Below are 22627 nucleotides of genomic sequence, written 5' to 3'. Positions count from 1 at the left end.
TTTGATACATTTCTAAGTGAAAAGCCCTTTGAAAAACAACCGCAACCACACTCTCGTGCAAACACTAAATAAGTAAATAAAAAAAATATACAAATAAAATATAATATTTTTTTTTATTAAAGATAAATCTGACACGTCTAAACATAATAAAATGACATAATTATTTAAAGTTTTATGATTTTTCTTTTCTTTTTTAATTTGAATAAATCTTGGAGTGTCTAATTATACTATAAAAGAAAAGGAGGTTGGTTGGATTAAAAGTTTGAAGGGATAAGTAATTATAAGCATAACAGGAAAATCAAATAATTAACAATTTGACTTTATGATAATGGACAAATTCTGAGACTATCGCCAGAATCACATGATTTTGTTATGTATCTCTTATTTTATTTTATTTTTGATTTGTCTAGTCGAGGATGGATCTCTCCTACCATTATATGATCAACGGCCTCTGTTGGGCTCTTGCTTTTCTTCTTTTGTGTTCTGTTTTAAATCAAAACAGTAGCTTTTCCAACCGAAACATTAACCAGAATGGTTATGTTTTAAAAATATTTTTGAAAAAATTTAAAATTAGTTTTATTTTTATTTGTTTTAAATTTTTATTGTTTTGGTATTTCAAATTATTTTGACGTGCTGATACCAAAAATAAATTTTTTAAAAATAATAAAAAATAATATTTTAATATATTTACACGTAAAATATATTTTAAAAAATAACTATAACTACACTTCAAAACACGTATAAAGCACAAATGTAACAACGAAATATTCTAACAAATTCAAATAGAAAGAAGTAAATCAATGTCCTAATCACACATTCTAATACCAAACAACCATCCAACTTCCAGGAATCTTCCTCTTGGCTGAAATTAATGGTAAAAAATAAAACAAGCAACCATTTAATTCCAAAACTATCCTTTCTTGACGCAACTTGCATTAAATTTATTTTTTAAAATTTTATTTTTTAATGATTTTAATGTTCTAATATCAAAAATAATTTTTTTAAATAAAAAATAAGTTTTTTAAAAAGTATTTTTAAAAAATAATTATTAACCCCCTGTCGAACACTAAATGAAAAGACAGATGTTGCCAACACAAACCTTGTGGGTTTCCCGTCCGCGTGAATTAAGAACGACGTATCTCCAGGCATCGATGCTGATTGTGATAAAAGATGACAGGTAAAACATCCCCAGCCATCACATCCATGAAAGACAATAAAGATTTCACCTTTAATTGCAAAAAAAAGGAAGGAAAAAAAACGACCCTCTTTCCAGGAACGTTCTCCGATTGAATATTTTTGCAGCAAACAAACAAGTCTGGATCATTTTGGAGAGCAGGAGAGGAGCTTTCTTCCTCCAATAATTATTATTGACACGCTACCCATAATATCGTACGTTCTAGTACTGTTACTAGTGATCCGTGATTAGTAGAATCTCTGGGGACTGAGATTCTTTCATTTTCCTCGGATTGACTTTTTTTTTTATTTAATATTTGCTCCTATTTGTTAAACTTATACTATTAAATTCAAAATAAATTAACATAATGTTAGCACATGCTCAAAACGATGAAATAATAACAATTTACTATTTTTTTTCCTCCTCTGATTTGCATGCCTAAATCAAAAGAGAGTAAATTATTATCACATCCATATGTTTTTAATAAAATAATTAGCTAATCCCTTCCATTTTAAAAAACAAATTCAATGTTGTGTTCCGATGTATTTATATTTTTTTAATCATGCTGTTATTTTTTTGTAATAGTTAATCTTCTTTTTAAAATATTATTTATTTGTAATCAAATCTTGTAACATCATTATGAATTTATTTTTTTAAAATAGTCAATGAACATATTTGAAACCAGATTAAAGTGAGGTCTATTGTTATGGTCTCAAAACTGTGTTCGGGTTACAGGATGATTGACTACGAAATTAACCTGAAAAGAATGATGTTTGCCAGATCTTTTTCCTTTATGATCTATTTTGAAAATATGTGAAGGGCTCGTTTAAGAGAGAACCCAATGATCTCAATGCAAATAAAAGTTTGAAATTTTTCATTGCCTTTTCTCAACATTCTAGTTTATAATATAAAGAAATTGTTCAATAACCAACTCCTACAAAGTAGGTACCATTACTGCACTATCTAAACCAACAATCATAAAAATAGGAAATAACAATAAAAATTAAAATGAAATCTGCGTAAAATCTGCAAGCTGGAGCATAATCCATTGCTGGCTAAACTCCCATCTTTAAGCTCCTACTTTTTAGCCACGCCTTTGATACACTTGCCCTTTGGCAAACTTCTTGTCCACGTGGTTGCTCATAACATCACCGCCCCCATTAATACGACACTTGTCCTCAAGTGCAAAAGAAGGAAAGCAGTTGTGAAGAGAGCGAACATCATCCCAAGAAGAGTCTGCAGGAGATAAGTCGTCCCAATGTACTAAAACATGGTGCTGATTATCAATTGAATGAGAATTAAGAATTGCTTTCGGTAGAGGGTGAATTTCGCCTTGGGTAAGAATAGGTAAAGTGGGTTCAATGAGAACTGAAGTGTCATGGGAATTAAAGTGCCATGGAAAGGTTTAAAGTAGGACACAAGAAAAACAAGGTGTAGCTTGGAGGAGGAAGGAAGGTCTAATTTGTAAGCCACACAACCCACTTTGGCTAAAATAAGAAAGGGGCCATAATAACAAGGTGAGAGTTTAGTGTACCTGTTGGAAGAGAGACTAAATTAGTAGTGAGGTTGAAGTTTAAGTAGAACTCGATCGCCTAAATGGTATTGAACATGACGATGTTTAGCATCATACCTTGCCTTCATGGAATTTTGAGCTTGAAGTAATCAGTTGTGAAGGTCTTCGAGCACCACATCACTTCGAAGGGAGTAGCTTTAAGGGAAGAGTGGTAGCTAGTGTTGTAACAATACTCCACCCAAGACAACCATTGAAACCAGCGGCGAGGACTGTCAATTGTAAAGCAATGTAGATACATCTCGATAATGTGATAGACAACCTCTGTTTGTCGTCACTTTGTGGGTGATAAGCAGAGCTGAAAGCCCATTTAGTTCCATTCAACCATAACAATTCAGTCCAAAACAAACTCGCGAACTAATCACGATCACTCATAATAGTCTTAGGCAAGCTATGAAGTTTGAAAATATTATCAAAGAATAAGAGGGCCTACACTCACATCATTATATGGATGAGCAAGGGGAATGAGATGTACATATTTTGAAAAACGACCTATCACAACCAGTAAAAGAAACTTCTTTTGAGAGGTAGATAGTCCCTTAATGAAATCTACAAAGATATCCAACCATATCTGAAGCGGAACTGGCAAAAGTTGGAGAAGTCCTATAGGATGCAAGGGTTCAGTCTTGTGTTCTTGGCAAGCAAGACTTTGCCGCACAAAAGCCTGGATAGAAGTCTTCATTCCTTGCCAATAGAAATCCTGGGCAACACGATGAAGTGTTTTTATGATATCCCTCATGGCCACTATTATGGATAACCAAGATAATGGATGGAACAAAAGGAGAATCATGTAGCAATTAAATTCATCACTTAAAAAAAAAGCAAGCCATCCTTGTACTCCCAAGGCCCAATAACTTCGCCTTGCTGTATATTTTGCTTTAATAATTGTAATTGGTTTGAATTTTGAATCTCGGTGCGAATGGAATTAAAAAGAGTAAATAGAGCATTGAGAGTGAAGCAAGACTGGGTTGGTCCTTTAAAGCGGCGAGATAAAATATCTGCCACTTTATTTTGTTTGCCCGCATGATATTCCATTGCAAAATTAAAACCCATGGGTTTATTTAGCCAGTGTTGTTGTGGTGAAGTAATGATGCGCTGTTCCAGTAAAAACTTGAGGCTATAATGGTTTGTCTGGATAAGGAAGTGACGCCCTCATAAATATGCTTGCCAATATCTGACTGTTTTGTCTAAGGCAATAAGTTCCATTTCATAAGCCGAAGGACTTTTGTAACGAAATGCAAGAGGTTTGCTGAAATACATAATTGGCTAAACTTTTTGTTGTAACGCTGCTCCTATTCCAGTATCTGAGGCATCACATTCCAAAATAAACAGTATGGTAAAGTTAGGTAGTGCCAAAACAGGGGTGCAGGTCATAACAATTTTTAATTGCTCAAATGCTTGAGTTGGATCCTCTACCTATTTGAATGAATCCCTGCGTAACATAGCTGTAAGGGGACTTTCAATTATGCTATAATTTTGGACAAACTTCTGGTAATAGCCGGTTACACCCAAAAAACCACGTAAGCCTTTCACAGTGCTCGACTTTAACCAATAAATGATGGCTGTAATTTTGCTTTTGTTTACTATAACCCCTTCTCCTGATATAATATGGTCGAGGTTGAAGACTTGAAGTTAAGCAATGAAACACTTGGATCTTTTGAGAAATAATTGACTAGTAGTAAAGATATTGAAGACAAACTGCAAGTGTGCTAGATGATCTGCCCAGGAGTGACGATAGATAAGAATATCATAAAAAAAACAATAATGAATTTCCATAGGTATGACTGAAATACTTCATTCATCAAAGCTTGAAAAATGCTAGGTGCATTGGTGAGACTGAAAGGCATAACCAAGAACTCGAAGTGGCCGTGGTGGGTGTAAAATGCTATCCTTTCCATGTCTGTAGGGCACATTCCTCACCCCTTGATCAAACTACTTCGTGTGTGTTTGATATTATGATGTAAAATGTTTTTTTTAAATGCTTTTCAACTGAAAATGCATCAAAACGATGTTGTTCTAAAAAATAAAAACTATGAGAATTATTTTTTCAATTTCATCATTGAACATTAGATTTACTGGTCATTAAAATTCATAATTTGCTTTGATTTATTTTTTATGGAGTTATCCTGATCTCCTTATCTGATTTTAACAGTTAGCCCGGGTTGACATGGGTCATTGTTTTTTCTCTTTATTTTATTTTATTTTCAATATAATCCTTTAAAATTGAGTTGATTGAGAATTGAGTTTCATAATTTATTTTTTTATTTACTTTCTATGGAGTTATCGCAATCTTATAATCCAGATAATGAGTGAAACTGATTGATTTGAGTTTTTTTTTTGTAGTTGATTTTTTTTCCGTCTTATCCTTCAATATTAGGTTGACTGAGAATAAGGCTTCATAATTTATTTTAATGTGCATCTTACAGGGTTTTCCTAGTCTCATGACCCGAGTCATGAGTTTGTTTTGTTGATTTGTGTGTTTTTTTGTGTCTTTTTAAAATTATTTTTAATCTTATCTTTCAACATTGAATTGATTGTGAATTAAACTCATAATTTATTTTGATGTGCTTTTCATGAGGTTATCCTGATCTCATGACCTAGGTCTAAAAGGTTAATCTAGGTCGACTCAGCTTGATTTTTCATTTTTAACCCAAGTCTTTTTAGTTGAATTTAGTTTTCAACTTTATTTTTCAATATTAGATTAATTGAGAATTGTGTTTAATATTTTTTTTAACTTGCTTTCTATAGGGTTATCAGGGTCTCATGACCCAGGTAACAGATCTGACAGGTTAATCCAAGTTGATTCGAGCCGATCTAATATGTTGTTATTTCAATACTAAAAAAAGATATCATCTTGATTTTTTTTAGTTAAACTATATTTTTCTCTGTCATCTAAGTCATCTTTAAATTTATCAAGTCAATTAGATTACACTAAATCAATCCCTGTATAACTTATTTTTTTCTACTAAAAAATATATTAACAATGATATTATATCGAAAAAAAAAAATTCTTAATTTGCCTGAAGCATACCACGTTCAATTATCTAGCAATTATCTAGGAGTTGGCTCAGCTGACTATAATACTCCATACAACACGGACCCCCCTCTCTTCTAGTGGTAGGCATGACAAACATATGACCGTGGAGGCACGTTGATTTTGAAAAGGACTATATTGGAATTATCTTTAGATGGAAAGTTTTGCATAAATTTAATAGAATCATTGGACATCTCGAATTCCTCCAAGACTAGCCATAATAACACCCTTGTTATATACTCTTCCACCATAGCAATTCCTTCACAATAAATTGCCTTCATAAATATATTAAAAAAAAATATTGGAAGGGGAAAATCTTTTAGAAAATTATTTTCTAGATGTTATATCCAATTTATTTTTATTTAACCCATCTTTAAGAAATTATAGCGTCTTCAATCTTTCATTTCATTATATTTTCATCTTTGAAACTAATAAAAATATATTAAATTACACATAATCAAGTTCATACTTGTATATTCAAAATATCAGCAAGAAACGATAAAAAAAATAAAAAGATTTAAGATTTAAGATTATAATTAAAGTTTTATAACTGAAATTAAATACACTAAGTTATACGATAAGTTATTCCATATATATATATATATAAATGTTCTTTGAAGGGCTTGTATTTCTCAATTAGTTTTTATATATAGAAAAAAAGAAGAGAAAAAGATCGTCTATGAGCCTTCAAAATCCAACTTGGGCTATAATTTGTGTCAATCTAACTATATCTAAAACTAGGCCCATCTTTCGTAACATCGAAAACCAAACACGGCCGGCCGTTTGCTGAGATGAGCCTAGCTGGCTTGTTTTTTTTTTTTTTTATACACAGACAACCACTATTCATTAGGGTTGAGCCTGCGCTTTTCGCTCCGCTTCATCTTAGAGTTAGAGATTGAATTAAGTCCATCTTAGAGCTATCATGGCCACTCAAATCAGTAAGAAACGCAAGGTAAATTCCAACAAGATTTGATTTCTCCTCTCTAATGAAAAAGAAGAATCTGATGAATTCGTTTTATAGTTTGTTGCGGATGGAGTTTTCTACGCAGAACTGAACGAGGTATTGACTAGAGAATTGGCTGAGGATGGATACTCTGGTGTTGAAGTTAGGGTTACTCCCATGCGCACCGAGATCATCATCAGGGCTACTCGTACCCAAAATGTTCTTGGTAATCTTTTCCTCTTCCTCTTCTTCTTTATCAATCAAATGGACAATATTTTATTCAGATTCTCTGTTATGTTTGTTTAGGTGAGAAGGGAAGGAGGATCAGGGAGCTCACTTCCGTTGTCCAGAAACGTTTCAAGTTTCCCGAGAATGGTGTCGAGCTCTATGCTGAGAAAGTTAACAACAGGGGTCTCTGTGCCATTGCGCAGGCCGAGTCTCTTCGTTACAAGCTCCTTGGAGGCCTTGCTGTTCGCAGGTATCTTCACTTTTCTGGTGATCTATCTACGCGTTGGTTTGCTGTCTACCTGCTTGTTTTGCTTTCTTATGAATTCTCTTGTTCTGCTCACCAAGTCATCTTTACAGCGAGTTGGGTTATTTTAAAATTTCCATCTCGTGTCTGAGGGTGACGATATTTGTTAATGCCATCAATTTCTTATAATCCAAGGATTGCAACTGTTGTTCCTTGCACTGAACTTCTGATGGTAGATGCCACCTTTTTATGACCAATCATTATTGAGTGAGCCTTGCAGATTAGGAAAACAATTTTCTGGCATGTGTACCCTTATAGCTACGCTATTATCGTTTATATCACGTGCAATATGATCCAGTGCATTGTTATGATGTTTTTTCTTGAGTAATATCTTTTCTGCCTTTTCTTTTTTTGTGGAAAAGAATGATTGTCGAGTTCAAGAAAGTGTTTTTTCGTTGTTGATCATTACAGTTCCTAAAACTATTGTGGATTTTGACTTTATTAATGTCCTGTTGTGCACGGAGAGCGTGAATGTTTCATGATTAGATGCTTTTTCATTACATTAATGGAATGGACGATTGTACTCATCAGCACTGTATTATATACACATTTGGTTATCTTGTGAGCCTTAGGGTTTGTAACAATGAGGAAACAGTGCTCAGATAAATTGTATGCAAGAAATCTGTCTGGCTTCTTGCTCTGCTATTAAGGGCCTGGAGTTCAGATTTTAGAACATTTTTCTACATCCCTGTTATTTTATTCTCATTAATTGGATGTAGACATTTGTACACGAATGACCTCACACAGTGCAGCAGGATTGAAAAATCTGTTATTTTAGTTTGTTATGTTGCTTTTCTTTTGTTCACCATTCTTCGCTGCCCTTGTTGCTATTTGGCGGGTGCTGCACTGTGTGAAACTCTTCATCTCTGTAGTTGGATCTGGAATACAACTTTCTCCTGTTGTTCCCTTCAAGTGCCTTTGTGTTTGAATTTAGGGTTTTATATTTGATGACTTCATTTGGTTATCAGATTGAGTGAGGGACATGAAAATGTTTATTAATCCCCTACTTCTCAAACACTTCTTTATGCTTTGATCTCTTTAAATAAGATAAACTGAGTTTGCATGCTTGCATTTTGTTCCCTTTGGAAATTGTGTTTGTGGTCAAATTTTTGTTACTTTGACAGGGCTTGTTATGGAGTGTTGAGGTTTGTAATGGAGAGTGGGGCAAAAGGATGTGAGGTATGCTTCAAGATTTTGGTTTCTTGTTTTTTTTTTTCCGGCATTGTGGCAGTTATTTGAAATTTTGATTCACTTACATAACGACACAGGTTATTGTGAGTGGAAAGCTTCGGGCACAGCGTGCCAAATCCATGAAATTCAAGGATGGTTACATGATATCCTCTGGCCAACCTGTTAAAGAGTATATTGATTCAGCTGTTAGGCATGTTCTTCTTAGACAGGTCAGTTTCTTGTCTTGTGTCTTGTATTTCTCTTGCAGACTATCATGCTCTACAATTCCAGCAACTGATGTATTTGCCCATTGTTTGCAACCTCAATGGTTGTAGTTGACCATTGTTTGCCTTATTCTTATTGACTTTTTTTTTTGTCTGATTGTGTGTGTTTTCTTTATAACCTTCTCTGGCAACAGGGTGTGCTTGGTATCAAGGTCAAGATCATGCTTGACTGGGATCCAAAGGGCAAGGTTGGGCCAATGACACCATTACCTGATCTGGTCACAATCCATCCTCCCAAGGAAGAAGAAGAGTATGTTCCACCATTGTTGACAACCAATATTGAGATCCCAGTAGCATAAATCATGAGCTTGGATGCTTTCTTGTATCCAAGAATAGGTTTTTTGTTCCTAAATGTGGGGCGGAGGATCATAGCTCTACTTGTGTATGAAGGAAGAGTTGGTTTTTGCTTTGGTCCAATTGACTTCTCAAATCTGTCTCAAAACGGTAGCAATCCAGGATTAGTCCTGGGCCTTTTTGTTTCGTTATTGCTTTGCAATGATTTAACCAATGCCTTTGTCTCAATTTTACTCCAGAATGTTCCTTTTTAATCAATGTATTTTTATTTACGTATTCTTGAAATTCATTTTGATGGAAAATTCTGCTAGGTAACAAATAGTGTTTGTGGGTTTCTTTATTTTCTGTTCATCTTTTCAAACCTTTTAAAAAGGTAGCCCCTGCGATGAAGGGATTTGTCCCAACAGCTGGCGAATGTCTGGGTAAGTTCGATGATCCCCGTGAATGTATTATTATTTGATGATCATATCAGGAGTTTTCAGTTTGGTTTGATTTTTGATAAATAAAACCAACCAACTCGAACTAGAACCCGATTCAAACCAATTTGTTTTTGGTCCAGTTTGGTTTTGTTGGGTCGTAAGTTTTTTTTTATACAGTTAAATTCAAATTTTAGCCTCTAGACATGCACTGTTTTAGTATTCTTTACCATTAGTATACTCTTAGAGCTATATAGAATAGAATTTTAAATACATATAGCATCATGGCTTCGATCATTCAAGGTTCTTTTTCTTTCACCTTTTGATTTGTTGGCTTGATCTTCTAATCCATTTATTTCTTTAGTCTCAACGACTTGTACAGAAGGGCTGAAGAGCTGCGTTCCTTTAGCAAGCAGCGGAGAGCCCGACAGCCTAGACCTGACAAGATGGAAGAAAACCAGCCATTAGCATTCAGCACCCTTTCAGAATACTATTCACAATGCTAACATAATTAAAATTGCGCAATCCAATTGCACAAATGATTGAAAAAAAAGCAACCCATTAGTTAACCAAATACCATGCAAAAGCTTTTGATATATGCTGATACAAATCAATAGATTAGAAAACATGCAGCTATGTTCAGAGAGTTTTTTAAATGATCAAGTTACATAATTATTGACAATGCTAGCTGTGGGTTCTAAACACCATGACTAGCCCTCAATATGGTGCTAAGAGCTGTTAATTTATGACTGCTAATTAGATCAGTCCTAAATCTTTTTACAAAATGTGCAGGCAGGCTGCCATCTGCTACAAGCATCTTCATCTCATGCACATGGCAGGGAAACTGAACGTCAAAAGATTACCTACAATGGTGCTTAGACATCTGGAGCTACACAAGTCTACAATTGATAAGGCAAACATCACAACTGGACTGCTCACCCTACGGATTCACCATCCTGCTTGAGCAATTCCTGCAAAAGATCGACTCGTATAACTACTAATTAAATACTTTAGCCAAGCATCACTGTCAAATGCATGTGCACACGGCAAATTTTAAAACAAATACTGTCTAGTTGCTATTGTTATTTTCATCACCAGCAGACCATAGGAGCTTAAGGATGTGTTTGATATTACGGTAGTTTTTATAGTTGTGGTTTGAAAATAACTATTTTATAAAAAGCACTCGTAGTTGAGGTTGGTTTAATAAAATATATATTTGGTTAAATCTGTAATTGAAATTATGATTGAACAAAAAATAATTTAATGTATTTAGTTAAAAATACTTTTCAAATTAAGGTTATAAAATAACTAAAAATATATTATGTTAGACTTTATTTAGGAGTGCATCTAAACATGATAGTGTTGTTGAATCCTAGGAAACATATTGAAGACAAACCTTTTGCACCAAGTGAGAATCAATAAAACTTTATGTAAAAAAAATTGATTCTTAATAACAACAAAGTTTGATAAATTTTAAAGTGTTTCAATAAATATCTTTCTTTGGTTTTGTTTTAATTTATTTAAAAATATATTGTGTGACTAGTATTCATGGTAGGACCTTATTTTTATATAAATTGCAAGTTTAATATATACTTAGCATGCATGCTCTAATTTATTGCATGATTATAAACTAAATACATATACTCTTGTCTAATTTTATTTGTTAATTTTGGACAAGTGGAATTTTTTTCTTGATACTTCCATACTAACTAGTTATTGAACTTTACAAAAATCCCAATTATACTAATTTTAATGAACCCTATGATTGATTTAAGTAACCTGAGTTCAAACTAGTAACCTGAGTTTAAACTTTAAAGTGACATAATTATTATATTGTCATCGTGTTAAATAATGACACATTATAACTGTCATCGTGCTAAATAATAACATATTATGAATAAAAAAAATTCAAAGAATCACATTAGGGAAAGTTCATACCTTTTCTTACAAGTTCTTTTTTTTTCCTAGATGGATCATGTAACTTGGGTGGACAACCTTTTAAATGTATGGGAAGAAATTTCAAAATCTAGTGGATATTATGCTTTTTGTACAACAAGGCAATCCAAGCTTAAACACATGAGAACTTTTTTCAACTATATTCATTTAATCTTAACCAGAGAAAGTGGGTATTTGTTTTGACATTATAACTTGCTTTTCAATGTGTTTTTTAAAAACAATTTGCTTGAAAAGATATATATTTGATTTTTTCGGTGTTTTTGGATGATTTTGATTTGGTAGTGTCAAAATTAAAAATTAAAAAAATATCATTTTGATGTATTTTCAAATGAAAAGCATTTTTAAAAAAGCACTCTACATCGTCATATCAAACACACATGAAGTAGTTTGATCAAAGGGTGAGAAAAAATAAACCAAAAACCTTATTAAACTAAGAAAACCAAAAATATTAACCAAAAAAATCAAACTAAGGAAAAAAAATGAATGAACCAATTAGAAAACCTAAAAAATCTGGTTTGGTTCGTTTTGGTTTTAAAAGTCTGAAATTGATTGAATTAGATCAAACCAAATTGGTTTAACCAACATTTAACCCTACTATATAAAAGGCTAATAGATATATAAAAAAACTCTAAAATTAAACTTCACAAACCTTTGGTCACCTCCTCTCTCCTAAATGTCTTTCATAGTTGTCCCCTTCATTACTTTCTTGTTCTCTGGTTCTCTCTAGATCTCCACCTAAAATCCAACAAAACCATCACAACTAGTAATCTATATTTGTCATCTAAATAATCTCTCATTCTCTTTCGATCTCCAATAGTAACAATCCTAATTGGTTCACCACTAAATCAAACTTATCTCTCAATTATTGCTTTAGTTCATTAAAAGTAAGTGATTTTAAGTGATGGGTTAATGTTGATTTTTTAGGGTTTTAGAGGTATTGAACATGCTTATGCTATTTGAGACATTGACCGGTTTTGCCTTTTTTTAAGTTTTGGACAAAGGAAATCTATCCAAAGTTAGGTAATCAATTTTTAACTATGTCTTTGTTTGTTGTTTCTTTTTCAAAGCAATTAAAATTTTGTTTACATTTTTTTCTAATATATTTTTTTACACAAGTAATGTAATATTCCTAAGGGAGCGTTTGAAAAGGCGGGCCAACCGCATTTCCAAAAAATTCAATTTTTTTTGCTAAAAATTATTATTTTTTTGTATGTTTTGGATCGTTGTGATGCACTGATCTCAAAAATAATTTTTTAAAAATAAAAAAACATTATTTTGATGCATTTCAGCATGAAAAACACTTTGAAAAGCAACCGCAACCACATTCCCAAATAGGCAAAACAAATGTTGGGCAAGCTTAATCGGGAATTTATTTCTTTTGTTGCAAGATTTAGGGAAGAAATTTTCTAGCCCAGACTTAGCATGAGAGGTTTTTTTCTATCATATAGTAGAGTAAAATGACATTTATATTTAGAGTGGATAGCTAGTCTAACCTTGATTAATTTTCTAATGTTGCTGAAAAATTAATTCTACTTACCTCTAATATACATTAATAAGAAAATTTTTTGAATTTTTTGACTTTATAACACATGTTTGGTTGGTGATAAACTAAAAATTAACAAACCCAAGAAACCCCTCAAAAGACCTAAAAACTCTCCCATAAATACATGGGCCCAGGCAGTAATCGAGGCTTATGTTGGGCATGCTGCCCAGCCAAGAGGAACAAGCTCAGGCTGCTACTTGGGCCTAAGGTAGGAATATGTCCACATTTGGCGTGTCATATCACGCCCACCCTTGGCACACTCTCAAGCTGGGCATGCCTTATCATGCTTAGCTTGGGTACTAAACGCCAAGCTAGAACCCTCATGGGTTCGAGCATGCACCCAAGCCTAGCTACCACAAGCCCAGACAACACGTTTAAACCTATTTTTTGCCCCTATCAGGCTCAGTCAAATCGCTTGAGTCCAATACTCCTTTAGGAATTTTTTCATGATCTCATGCGAGTCCTTCATTAATTTTTTAGGACCTCACACGTCTCCTGAAATTTTATATTAATCCAATACGTATTATTTTAAATAGAATACAACTCAAAAAACCACATTAATTTATAGAGGTGAAATTAGTCTTCAGCCCCTCCTCTCCATAAAGAACAAGACTCATGGGATATAAATATCTTATGAATTCACCAAGTTCAAGGTTCCTCGATAATGGTGCTAAAATTTATTGCGATGTCGCGGTCGCACAAATTAATTACCCTAGCTTAAATAAACAAGATAGTATAGAGCAAGTTAGGGGTCAATCCCACGTGGAAGGTTTAGTTCAGATTTTTATGCTATATGATATGCAACTGGGGGGGTTTAAAGTTATCTATGATATGCTATAGTAAACAGAAAGAAACAATCAATGCTCAATAAAAAAAAACTGAAATTTATCAAGAAAACAAATCTTGGTCACAAGTAAACGTCCACCTATAGAAATCAAAACTGATCATGGAAACGAAATGTCAATTTATACTCCGAATATTTATCTTTATTACGTTGATTAGTTAACAAATCTATTATATAACTAATCCTAACCATCAAACAATTACAGTGTCTGTATTAGTAATTTAATTCAATGGAAGCCTTAAGAACTAGATAAATTGATTAATCTAGACAACATAACTGTCCGCAGTTCATGTTTGATTTGTTTGAATGTTCTCCCTAAGATTAATAGTGTAGATTCACCATAATTATTAAACTCAGTTGCTTCACAAGTTTATGTACTACAACTCCAGTTTTGATAGCAAACTTAGCAATAGATTGTTCACAATAATAACTTAGAGTCCGCTCTAGCAATTAAAATAATCAATAATAGGAAATAAGCATAGGAGAACAAATATATTCATTCATCATATAAATTGAAAAGAAAAGATAATAAATCTCACAGTTCTTGAAATCCAAAGGTTTCTGTGTCCTTATAACCAAGAAAAAAAGTTTAGCCTTGCATGTGTACTGAACAACTAATAAAAAAGAAAGAAGAATGCATGATTTCGGGTTTTTAAGAGGAAGATGCATTTTCTCTCTCTTGGTTGGCCGCCCCCTTTTCCTTTCTCTCTTTCTTTTTATATCATAGGAAACCCTAATCCCTTTTCTGCAAAAATAGTCATTTTCTAAGTAGACAATTTACATTTAAATAGTTCAATAACCATTTTCCTAAAAAAAATAAGAAATAACCTTGCATAAAATCTTCAAGCTTTGACTTTTGACTTAGAGGGGCTAAATTTTTAAAATAAAGACTTGGATGTTGGTTTCGATGCTTTGGGATGTAATTTGGACTTGTTTCTTCATAAAACTTGCATGCTGGTAAAATTCATATGTCATCTTAAAAAAATCATATCTCTTTCATATGAGCTCATTTTTTTCTAAAATTTGGTAGCTGATAGGTCTTCGAGTCAGGAATCCAAAAAATTGAGTTTGCATCAAATAGACTTCTGTAGCTCAAGATATTCAAATTGGAATAATACGATATTTGACTTTGAAGGCTGCGATTTCCATGCTCTTTATTTTTTATTTTTCTTGCCATATATGTATAGAAAGGTATGGATGTTAGCTTTCTAATTCCACTAGAATCACTTCGTTTCGACTTTTAAAGCTCAAGGTCTGCATAAAACGTTGATCGGTGGTCAAATATGCTAATTATCTCCAATTTACTTCTTTTTGAATCTTACATCGAAAAATGCCTTCAAAACATAAAACAAAGAATATCAAGACATTTTATATATAAAACATAAGCAAAATACTAGATAAATATGGGTAAAATTATTAAATAATATGGTTGCATCATTTAGTAACACTAGAGTTAGAAATATCAACCTTGTTATTTACTAATGTCAGAGTCATAGATATCAATCCTGGTATTTACTGACATCAGAGTCGAAAATATCATTTTTAATATTTAGTGATGTTAGAGTCAGGAATCTTAACCGGATATTTACTAACATCATATTTAGAATACTATAGGCAAAACATGATAGCATAACACAACAAACCATTAGTAATTTAAGGCCCTGTTTGTTTGCTGGAAAGTGAATTCCGGGAAAGTGAATTATTTTTCGATGTTTGATAGTGTAATGGAAAATAAGTTAGAAAACACTTTCCAGTGTTTGGTTATGTTATAGAAAATAAGCTGGAAAATAACTTATTAATGTTTTATTTTTCTTAAATTTATTAAAATAATGAGGAACAAATCTTACAAATTAAAAAGTTGAATGAAAATGAAATTGAAAAAAAATATAATTTCATAAATTATCTCAAATAAAATAAATAATAATCAAAATAATAGAGATCAAATCTAGAAAATAAAAAAAATTGAAAGATGAAGAAATTAAAATAATAATAATAATTAACATTTCATAAATGATTTCAAATAAAATAAGTAACAATCAAAAGAATGAGAATCAAATTTGATAAATAAAAAATTTCAATTAAAAAATGATAAGGGAAAAGCAAATAACAATTATAAAAATGAGGATCAAAGTTAATATAAAAATTAAATTCTAATGGATAAAGTTGAAAAAAAAATATTCAAAACAAAATATATATAGCAATCAAAAGTTTGAGGACAAAATTTGATATATTCATCAAATAATATGACATTTTTAAATTTTTCACAACTTCCAGAAAGTGTTTTTCGTTGACCGAAAAGTGTTTTCCGTTAACCAACTTTTCTAATGGCAAACAAACACAAGAAATTTTGGAAAGTGGTTTTCCGGAAACCATTTTTTGGGAAACAAACACAGCCTAAGATAAAATCAACAATGCAGCTTACCTTAGGTAGGATGTTTTAAGGGTCATAATATCTTCTCTTTAGTGTAACTAGTCTCGTACCATATAATCTCTAAAGACTAGTTAGGGTTTTTTATGACCATAATACTAGGGAAAGACTCCATAAATAAGGCCTTTCTTCTATAAGAATAAGATGTTAAATATCTGTTTTTTTCCCCTCTAATTCTTAAAGGTCATCGTGATGTCGGGTGTGACAAAATGATGAATCCACTAGGAACTTTTAGATTAAGCTTTTCTTTTTGTCTTTATATTACTATCTTATTTGTTGTGTTGTTTTTTTATTTTCTTGCTTTTATTGTTTTAACATGCATTCATGTTTATATGATCATGCATCACTTTTGAGAGCACACACCCTAAACTTTAGGATTGGTCGGGAAGTAACGGTATCCTAATGACTTTAGCTTGAACAAGACTTGTGAAATCATCCAACTCTTGCTTGATTATTTACTTGTAAGTGGTTGGTGTGCCGATATGATATTATTCAGGGCCTTTATTTTCACACTCCTTGTAAGCCTTACATTGACCTTTCAAGGACAATCACTAAGCATGCGAGAGACTTTTTAAGACTAGATATTAATCTACCCCTTGATGCACTTAATGACTAGAACTTATTTATTAGGTTGTGCCAAATATAATCTCATTATGGCAAGCCCAACATATGACATCTTGGATTTCAAGACCATTGGTGACAAATGGCCTCCACATAGGAATTTTACAAGAAACTTGAGTTGTTACAGTTGACAAAAGAGAATTGTCCTGAATTGGAAGTTGAAGTACTATCATAAGCTTGAACTTAAACAAGACTGGACAAGGATCTCCTTATTGATATGATAATGACATCAGGTTTCTAAAAACCATGAATAGCGAACGTTGTCACCCCATGAAAGACGAGTCCATATTTAATATGCATTTTTCTTGTTAATAACAACATCACTTTTGCATCTTATATTTACTTTGTATAATTGCATGATTTTTATTTTGTAAATTGATATATAGGTCTCCTATTAAATACCTATAACACTCACTTGAGAAGAAGACAAATGAAAGAATGAAAAAAAAAAATTCAGGTGGAAGCCCATCACAAAAAGAAGAAGAAGAAGAAGAAGAAATTAATCTTAAGCAATAAATTATAAGGCTTACTAGTCTAGTTGAAAAACTTTAAATTCATAAAAGGACAAATGAGGCTTCACAGGAATCTCAACACGTTGCGTGTTTCATATATACTACAATGAAGGAATCTTAAAAACACAAAGTAATAAAAAAAATACCCTGAAAAATTTTACTGAATTAAAAAAAAATGAGAGCAATTAAGGGAAATAATGAGATCAATTAAAGGAAATAACTTGTATGATTATATCATACGGAGATTGCTAAAATTTGTAATATTATCATTTTAAATTTATTAAAATAATATTAATATTTCATATTAAAAAGCTTGTATTAAATATAAAATCCCAAAAAAATTTCAATAAAAAAATAAATCAACACCACTTTTAATTTAGATCAAATATCCCCGTTATGAATGTTTAAAACAAATTATCCAAATCACTTTAATCTGCAATTTCATTAATTTGAATACATCTAATAAATTAGTCAACAGCTAGGCAGTTCTTTCAACTGCAATAGCCTGGCACCCAATTAATGTCTCTGTTGTAGCGTCTTTGCCGAATTATAAATTTATGCAGGGAAACTTTAAACAGCAGCGATAATGATATGCCATGAAAGAAGAGGGAGCAATTAGTCATAACCACCCACCATTGATTTTCACAAACACCACTTTATAACAACTCCCTACCAAACATGAAATCAAACGAGAAGCACAAAAGCTAATATACAAGCACTATCCAGCATCCCTTGAATACATAATCATTTGATTAAACAAAAGCTGAAAGAGAACCCAGTTTCCAGCTGCGAATATAAAAAGCTACACAAAGCCCCTGGTTCACAGGCCTATGGACACTTGGTCTTGTTCCCATGGGTGGTCATGTCAGTATAGCATGTTCCACATACTTCTCTGTTCCCTGAGGTCCCAGGCGGCACACACTTGCACCTTACACAGCAGGTGCCACATGCCCTGGTGCACACATTAGGCCTTGAGTGAAGACTGCACCTCTGCTTGCATAACCCTCCACAGTCTGAAGATCAAAGGAGAAAGAATTGTCACATAAACAAGACTGGAAAAGGGTAATCAAACATTGCATATACCGTGGATCAAATCAATTTCTTTATGCAACAAGTTGGAGAAAACAAAGTATGGTAACACCCTTTAGCTCCTAATCCCTACCTATGTCTTGCATGAGCCTCCTGTTTCCACCTCTCACAACAAGCTGGAAGAACACCCACAGAAGCAGAAACAGGCCATTAGCAACAGCATTAGTTAGAAACGTTCAGCCAGAAATACTGAAAATGAAAGCAAACATGTGAAGTAGGGGATGGTCATGTCTTGCCTGACCAACATGAAGTATTCCGGTATCTATCTTGAGATCAGATGAAACCTTCATGTTATAATAACATGCAAGAGAAGATCATGGTTAAAGTTAAATCACAGTACTCCTTAACAAAGCCCCAAAAACAGAGTAATTAACCCTGTACCTCTGCAAGGCAGAAAACAAAAACCATTAAAGCAAGAAGCGAACGCACTGCCATGGCTAGCTAGCTGCCACTTTCTTTGAATTAAGCAAATTGTAAGGTGCACTAAGAAATGCTGGCATTGCCATGCACTTTATAGAGGTCTTGTGGACACTTAATGACTAAACTAGTCACGTATAGGGTTTGTAATTACAATATGACCTGCATGGCTTACGGGATCATTTCATCGCCGGGCCAGGTGATAGGCATAGCTCCACGCAAAACAGCTTTAACGTGAGCAAATCTTGATGATGATGTTATAAGGAAATCACTGTAGCTAGAGGTCCCACGGAAGCTGAAAATATGCTAAAGTTTTCTTTCTCAACTCAGGGCTCAAAAGTCATGCCTGGTCTCAAGAGACGACAAACAATTAAAGCATTGGTTCATAGGAGATGAAGCTGACCCTGCTAGCTGGGGTGTATAAGGAACTGGCAGGTCCGTACAACTCTAGTAGGATATTTGATTGGTTGCTTTTTGAACTCTGGATTGATGATATCAGTGATCCAGCTGGACTCTTTATGGAGGCCAGCTAGCTGGCTTGCATTTGCATCGTTGAAAATCTCAAGACACAACCCTTGACGTTTGCAGGTTTAGCGTGGGGTCGAGAGTAGAAAGAGTTGGCTCTCTCTTTTTTCTTTTTTTTTTCCTCTTTTTCCAGCAATTGGATGACAAGATGTTTACCATGCTAATGTCATTTTCTGTTTAATGTACCTAATTATTAGTGTCAAATTTTAGTCTGGGAATTACAAATATTGGAATAATGTAAATAAGCATAAAAAAACAAGAAAATAAATTCTATTGTTATAAAAAACTATATTCTATGTACATGAGGTTAAATATACAAATAGTTTCAACATAAATAAAATTTCAAAATTCCACTATCTAGAAAACTAACTCATTTTTTTCTTTGAGACTTATTTTTTAATAACTTAAAAAATTAGAATTAATTATTTTTTATATTTTCTCTGTCTTACTTTTTTTCTTGGCTTAATTTCATCATTTCTCATACATCTTTCATATATAGTTTGATGCAAATCATATGAGATTTTTTTATTAATTATTTTTAAATGAATAAGTTTTTTATGCTTCTTTATAATGTAAAACATCTTTGAAGGATGTAGTATTTTTTAACTCTATTGTTGTATTAAGATGAATATCCTCACTACTCTATCTGTGTATAAAAAATCTATATGTACTACTATTTTAAATCTATTATTTTTCTTATTGTTTTCATCATTTTTTTTCCTCTAAACTAATAAAATCATCTATTTTTTAGAATTAACTTCAAATTTATCGATGAATCATCTATTTTAGGGATCAAAATTATTTTTTATTAAAATAAATTGCAAATAAGCTTAGAAATAAATATAGACAATTAGTAGCATGCATAGAATAAATTTAGGATAAAATATATAACAAAAATAACCTTTCATTTAAAATAATATAGTAAAAATAATATCAATTATTTTTATACATAATTAACTCAAATAGCTGAATATACAATACTAGTTCTATTAGAACTCTTATTTTTTTTAATTGCTAAATGAAAAATCTATTATTATTATTATTATAACCTCAAAAAGCCTCGTATTCATCACAGTGTGACACGATACATCGTGGAAAACATGATGAAATTGAAAAGCTGCCTTTACTAGCGCCCTGTTTGTTTGCTGGAAAATAGTTTTTTTTGGAAAGTGAATTATTTTCTGATGTTTGGTAGTGTAATGGAAAATAAGTTGGAAAACACTTTCTAGTGTTTGGGTATGTCATGGAAAATGAGCTGGAAAATAACTTATTAATGTTTTATTTTTCTCAAGTTTATTAAAATAATGAGGAACAAATCTTACAAATTAAAAAGTTAAATAAGAATGAAATTGAAAAAAAATATAATTTCATAAATTATCTCAAATAAAATAAATAATAATAAAAATAATAGAGATCAAATCTAAAAAATTGAAAAAAATAAAAGATGAAGAAATTAAAATAATAATAATTAACATTTCATAAATTATTTCAAATAAAATAAGTAACAATAAAAAAAATGAGGACCAAATTTGATAGATAAAAAATTTCAATAAAAAAATGATAACAAAAAAGCAAATAGCAATTATAAAAATAAGAACCAAAGTTAATATAAAAATTAAATTTTAAGAGATAAAATTAAAAAATAAATATTCAAAACAAATTATATATAGCAATCAAAAGTTTGAGGATCAAATTTGATATAATCAGCAAATAATGATATTTCTAAATTTTTTCACAATTTTCGGAAAGTGTTTTCCGTCTAAATTTTCCAGAAAAACACTTTCCTGAAAATAAAGTCAAATTTTTCTTTGACTGAAAAATGTTTTTTGTTGACCAACTTTCCTAATAGTAAACAAATACATGAAAGTTGGAAAGTGATTTCCTGAAAATCACTTTCTGGAAAACAAACACAGTAAAAAAGAAAAACACTTTCCTGAAAATTAAGCTAAATTTTTTTTTGACTGGAAAGTGTTTTCTGTTGACCAATTTTTCTAATAACAAACAAATACAGAAAAGTTTAAAAAATAACTTTTTAAAAACTATTTTTTAGAAAATAAATATTGCCTAAAGTGAATGTGAAAGGAAAGAAAATACATGAACAGCAGGAAGGTAGCTTTTATGTCAACTTGTTTGATGAACAGTAACGGTACTGGGTTGTTCTGATAATTTCACTACCATGCTACAGTTAAACATTGGAATTGCAATAAAAGTACTCAAACTAGTCACTTTGCCCCTAGCAGATAATTTGTTTTTCTATCACGGAAAAATAAATATAGATATTATTAATAAGTTTTTCACATAAAAAAAATATAATTACAAATTGAAAAGTTAATATTTAGATAAAATAAAATAAAATAAAAATCATATATTAATAAATAAAAATAAAGTTGTTAACAGAAAACCACATATAAGATCTGAAGTTAATTTTTAACATAATAGAAAATTGAAACAATATTACAACTACATTTTACTATATCATTATTTTTTTAATTGAGAAATATAAAGATATTATTTATGCTAAAAAAATAATTTTTAAAATATATGAACCAACAAAATAAAAAAGAGCTCTTAATACCAATCAAATTCTAAAATTAAAAGATAACCATTTTCATAAAATTAAAAGATTGGAAAAGTATGATATTTAACTCCAATTTTTTTCTTTAATTTACACCTTTTTCTTTTTAATCTTAAAGGTCACCTTTTTTTTTTACCAAGAACAAATAATTTTTATTTTTATAAACACACCATGAAAGAAATTTATAGATAAATTAGAATAATCTCTTCAAAACATTAAACACATACAAATTAATTAAAAAAAACAACAATTACTTAAAAAACACAAAATAAATAATCTAAAAAATTAGAGAGAATGAGTATTAATTTAAATATAAATAAAAAACTAATTAAAAAAAATACATATAAAAGGGTATCAATTAAAATAAAAAAAAAAGAGATCAAGATCTACCAGACTTGGTATCCTAGACCTATCCATCTGACCTATTTTGAAAAGAGTCCGTGCTTGTAGGCCTTCTTTATTTTATTTGAAAATGAAGTGGATGAATGTTTACCCAAAATTTTCAAATAATAATAATAATAATAATAATAAGGCAAGTGACATATCATTTGCCTTTTTAATTTCTGACCACTAAAGAGGTGGTTGGAAAATCAAGTAAGGTGTTTTTTTTACTTAAAAAAACTGACTTTCAACCAATTTTCACTCCAAAACACTTAATAAAATGTAAATAAACCAACCCAAAACTTTTAAAACTCGTCTA

At 31.5% G+C, this 22627-nt stretch overlaps 2 protein-coding genes across 2 annotated transcripts; one reads left to right on the top strand and one right to left on the bottom strand.

Moving 5' to 3' along the window:
* Positions 1-6570: 6570 nt before the first annotated feature.
* Positions 6571-9286, top strand: LOC133675304 (small ribosomal subunit protein uS3x-like). The gene is made up of 6 exons (XM_062096644.1): positions 6571-6730; positions 6800-6947; positions 7028-7199; positions 8378-8432; positions 8522-8653; positions 8842-9286. The coding sequence occupies exons 1-6, from the start codon at positions 6701-6703 to the stop codon at positions 9004-9006; spliced, it is 702 nt and encodes a 233-aa protein (XP_061952628.1). The 5' UTR covers positions 6571-6700; the 3' UTR covers positions 9007-9286.
* Positions 9287-17936: 8650 nt separating this feature from the next.
* LOC133675557 (snakin-2-like) lies at positions 17937-18949 on the bottom strand. The gene is made up of 4 exons (XM_062096976.1): positions 18792-18949; positions 18647-18694; positions 18484-18526; positions 17937-18334 (listed from the first exon to the last, which is right to left on the bottom strand). The coding sequence occupies exons 1-4, from the start codon at positions 18843-18845 to the stop codon at positions 18150-18152; spliced, it is 330 nt and encodes a 109-aa protein (XP_061952960.1). The 5' UTR covers positions 18846-18949; the 3' UTR covers positions 17937-18149.
* Between the last annotated feature and the right edge of the window lie 3678 nt (positions 18950-22627).

This window comes from Populus nigra, chromosome 16, assembly GCF_951802175.1.
Source record: "Populus nigra chromosome 16, ddPopNigr1.1, whole genome shotgun sequence".
NCBI classification, from domain to species: Eukaryota; Viridiplantae; Streptophyta; class Magnoliopsida; order Malpighiales; family Salicaceae; genus Populus; species Populus nigra.
The sequence above is the reverse complement of the archived record's forward strand: the minus strand, read 5'-3'. Positions and strand labels throughout refer to the sequence as shown.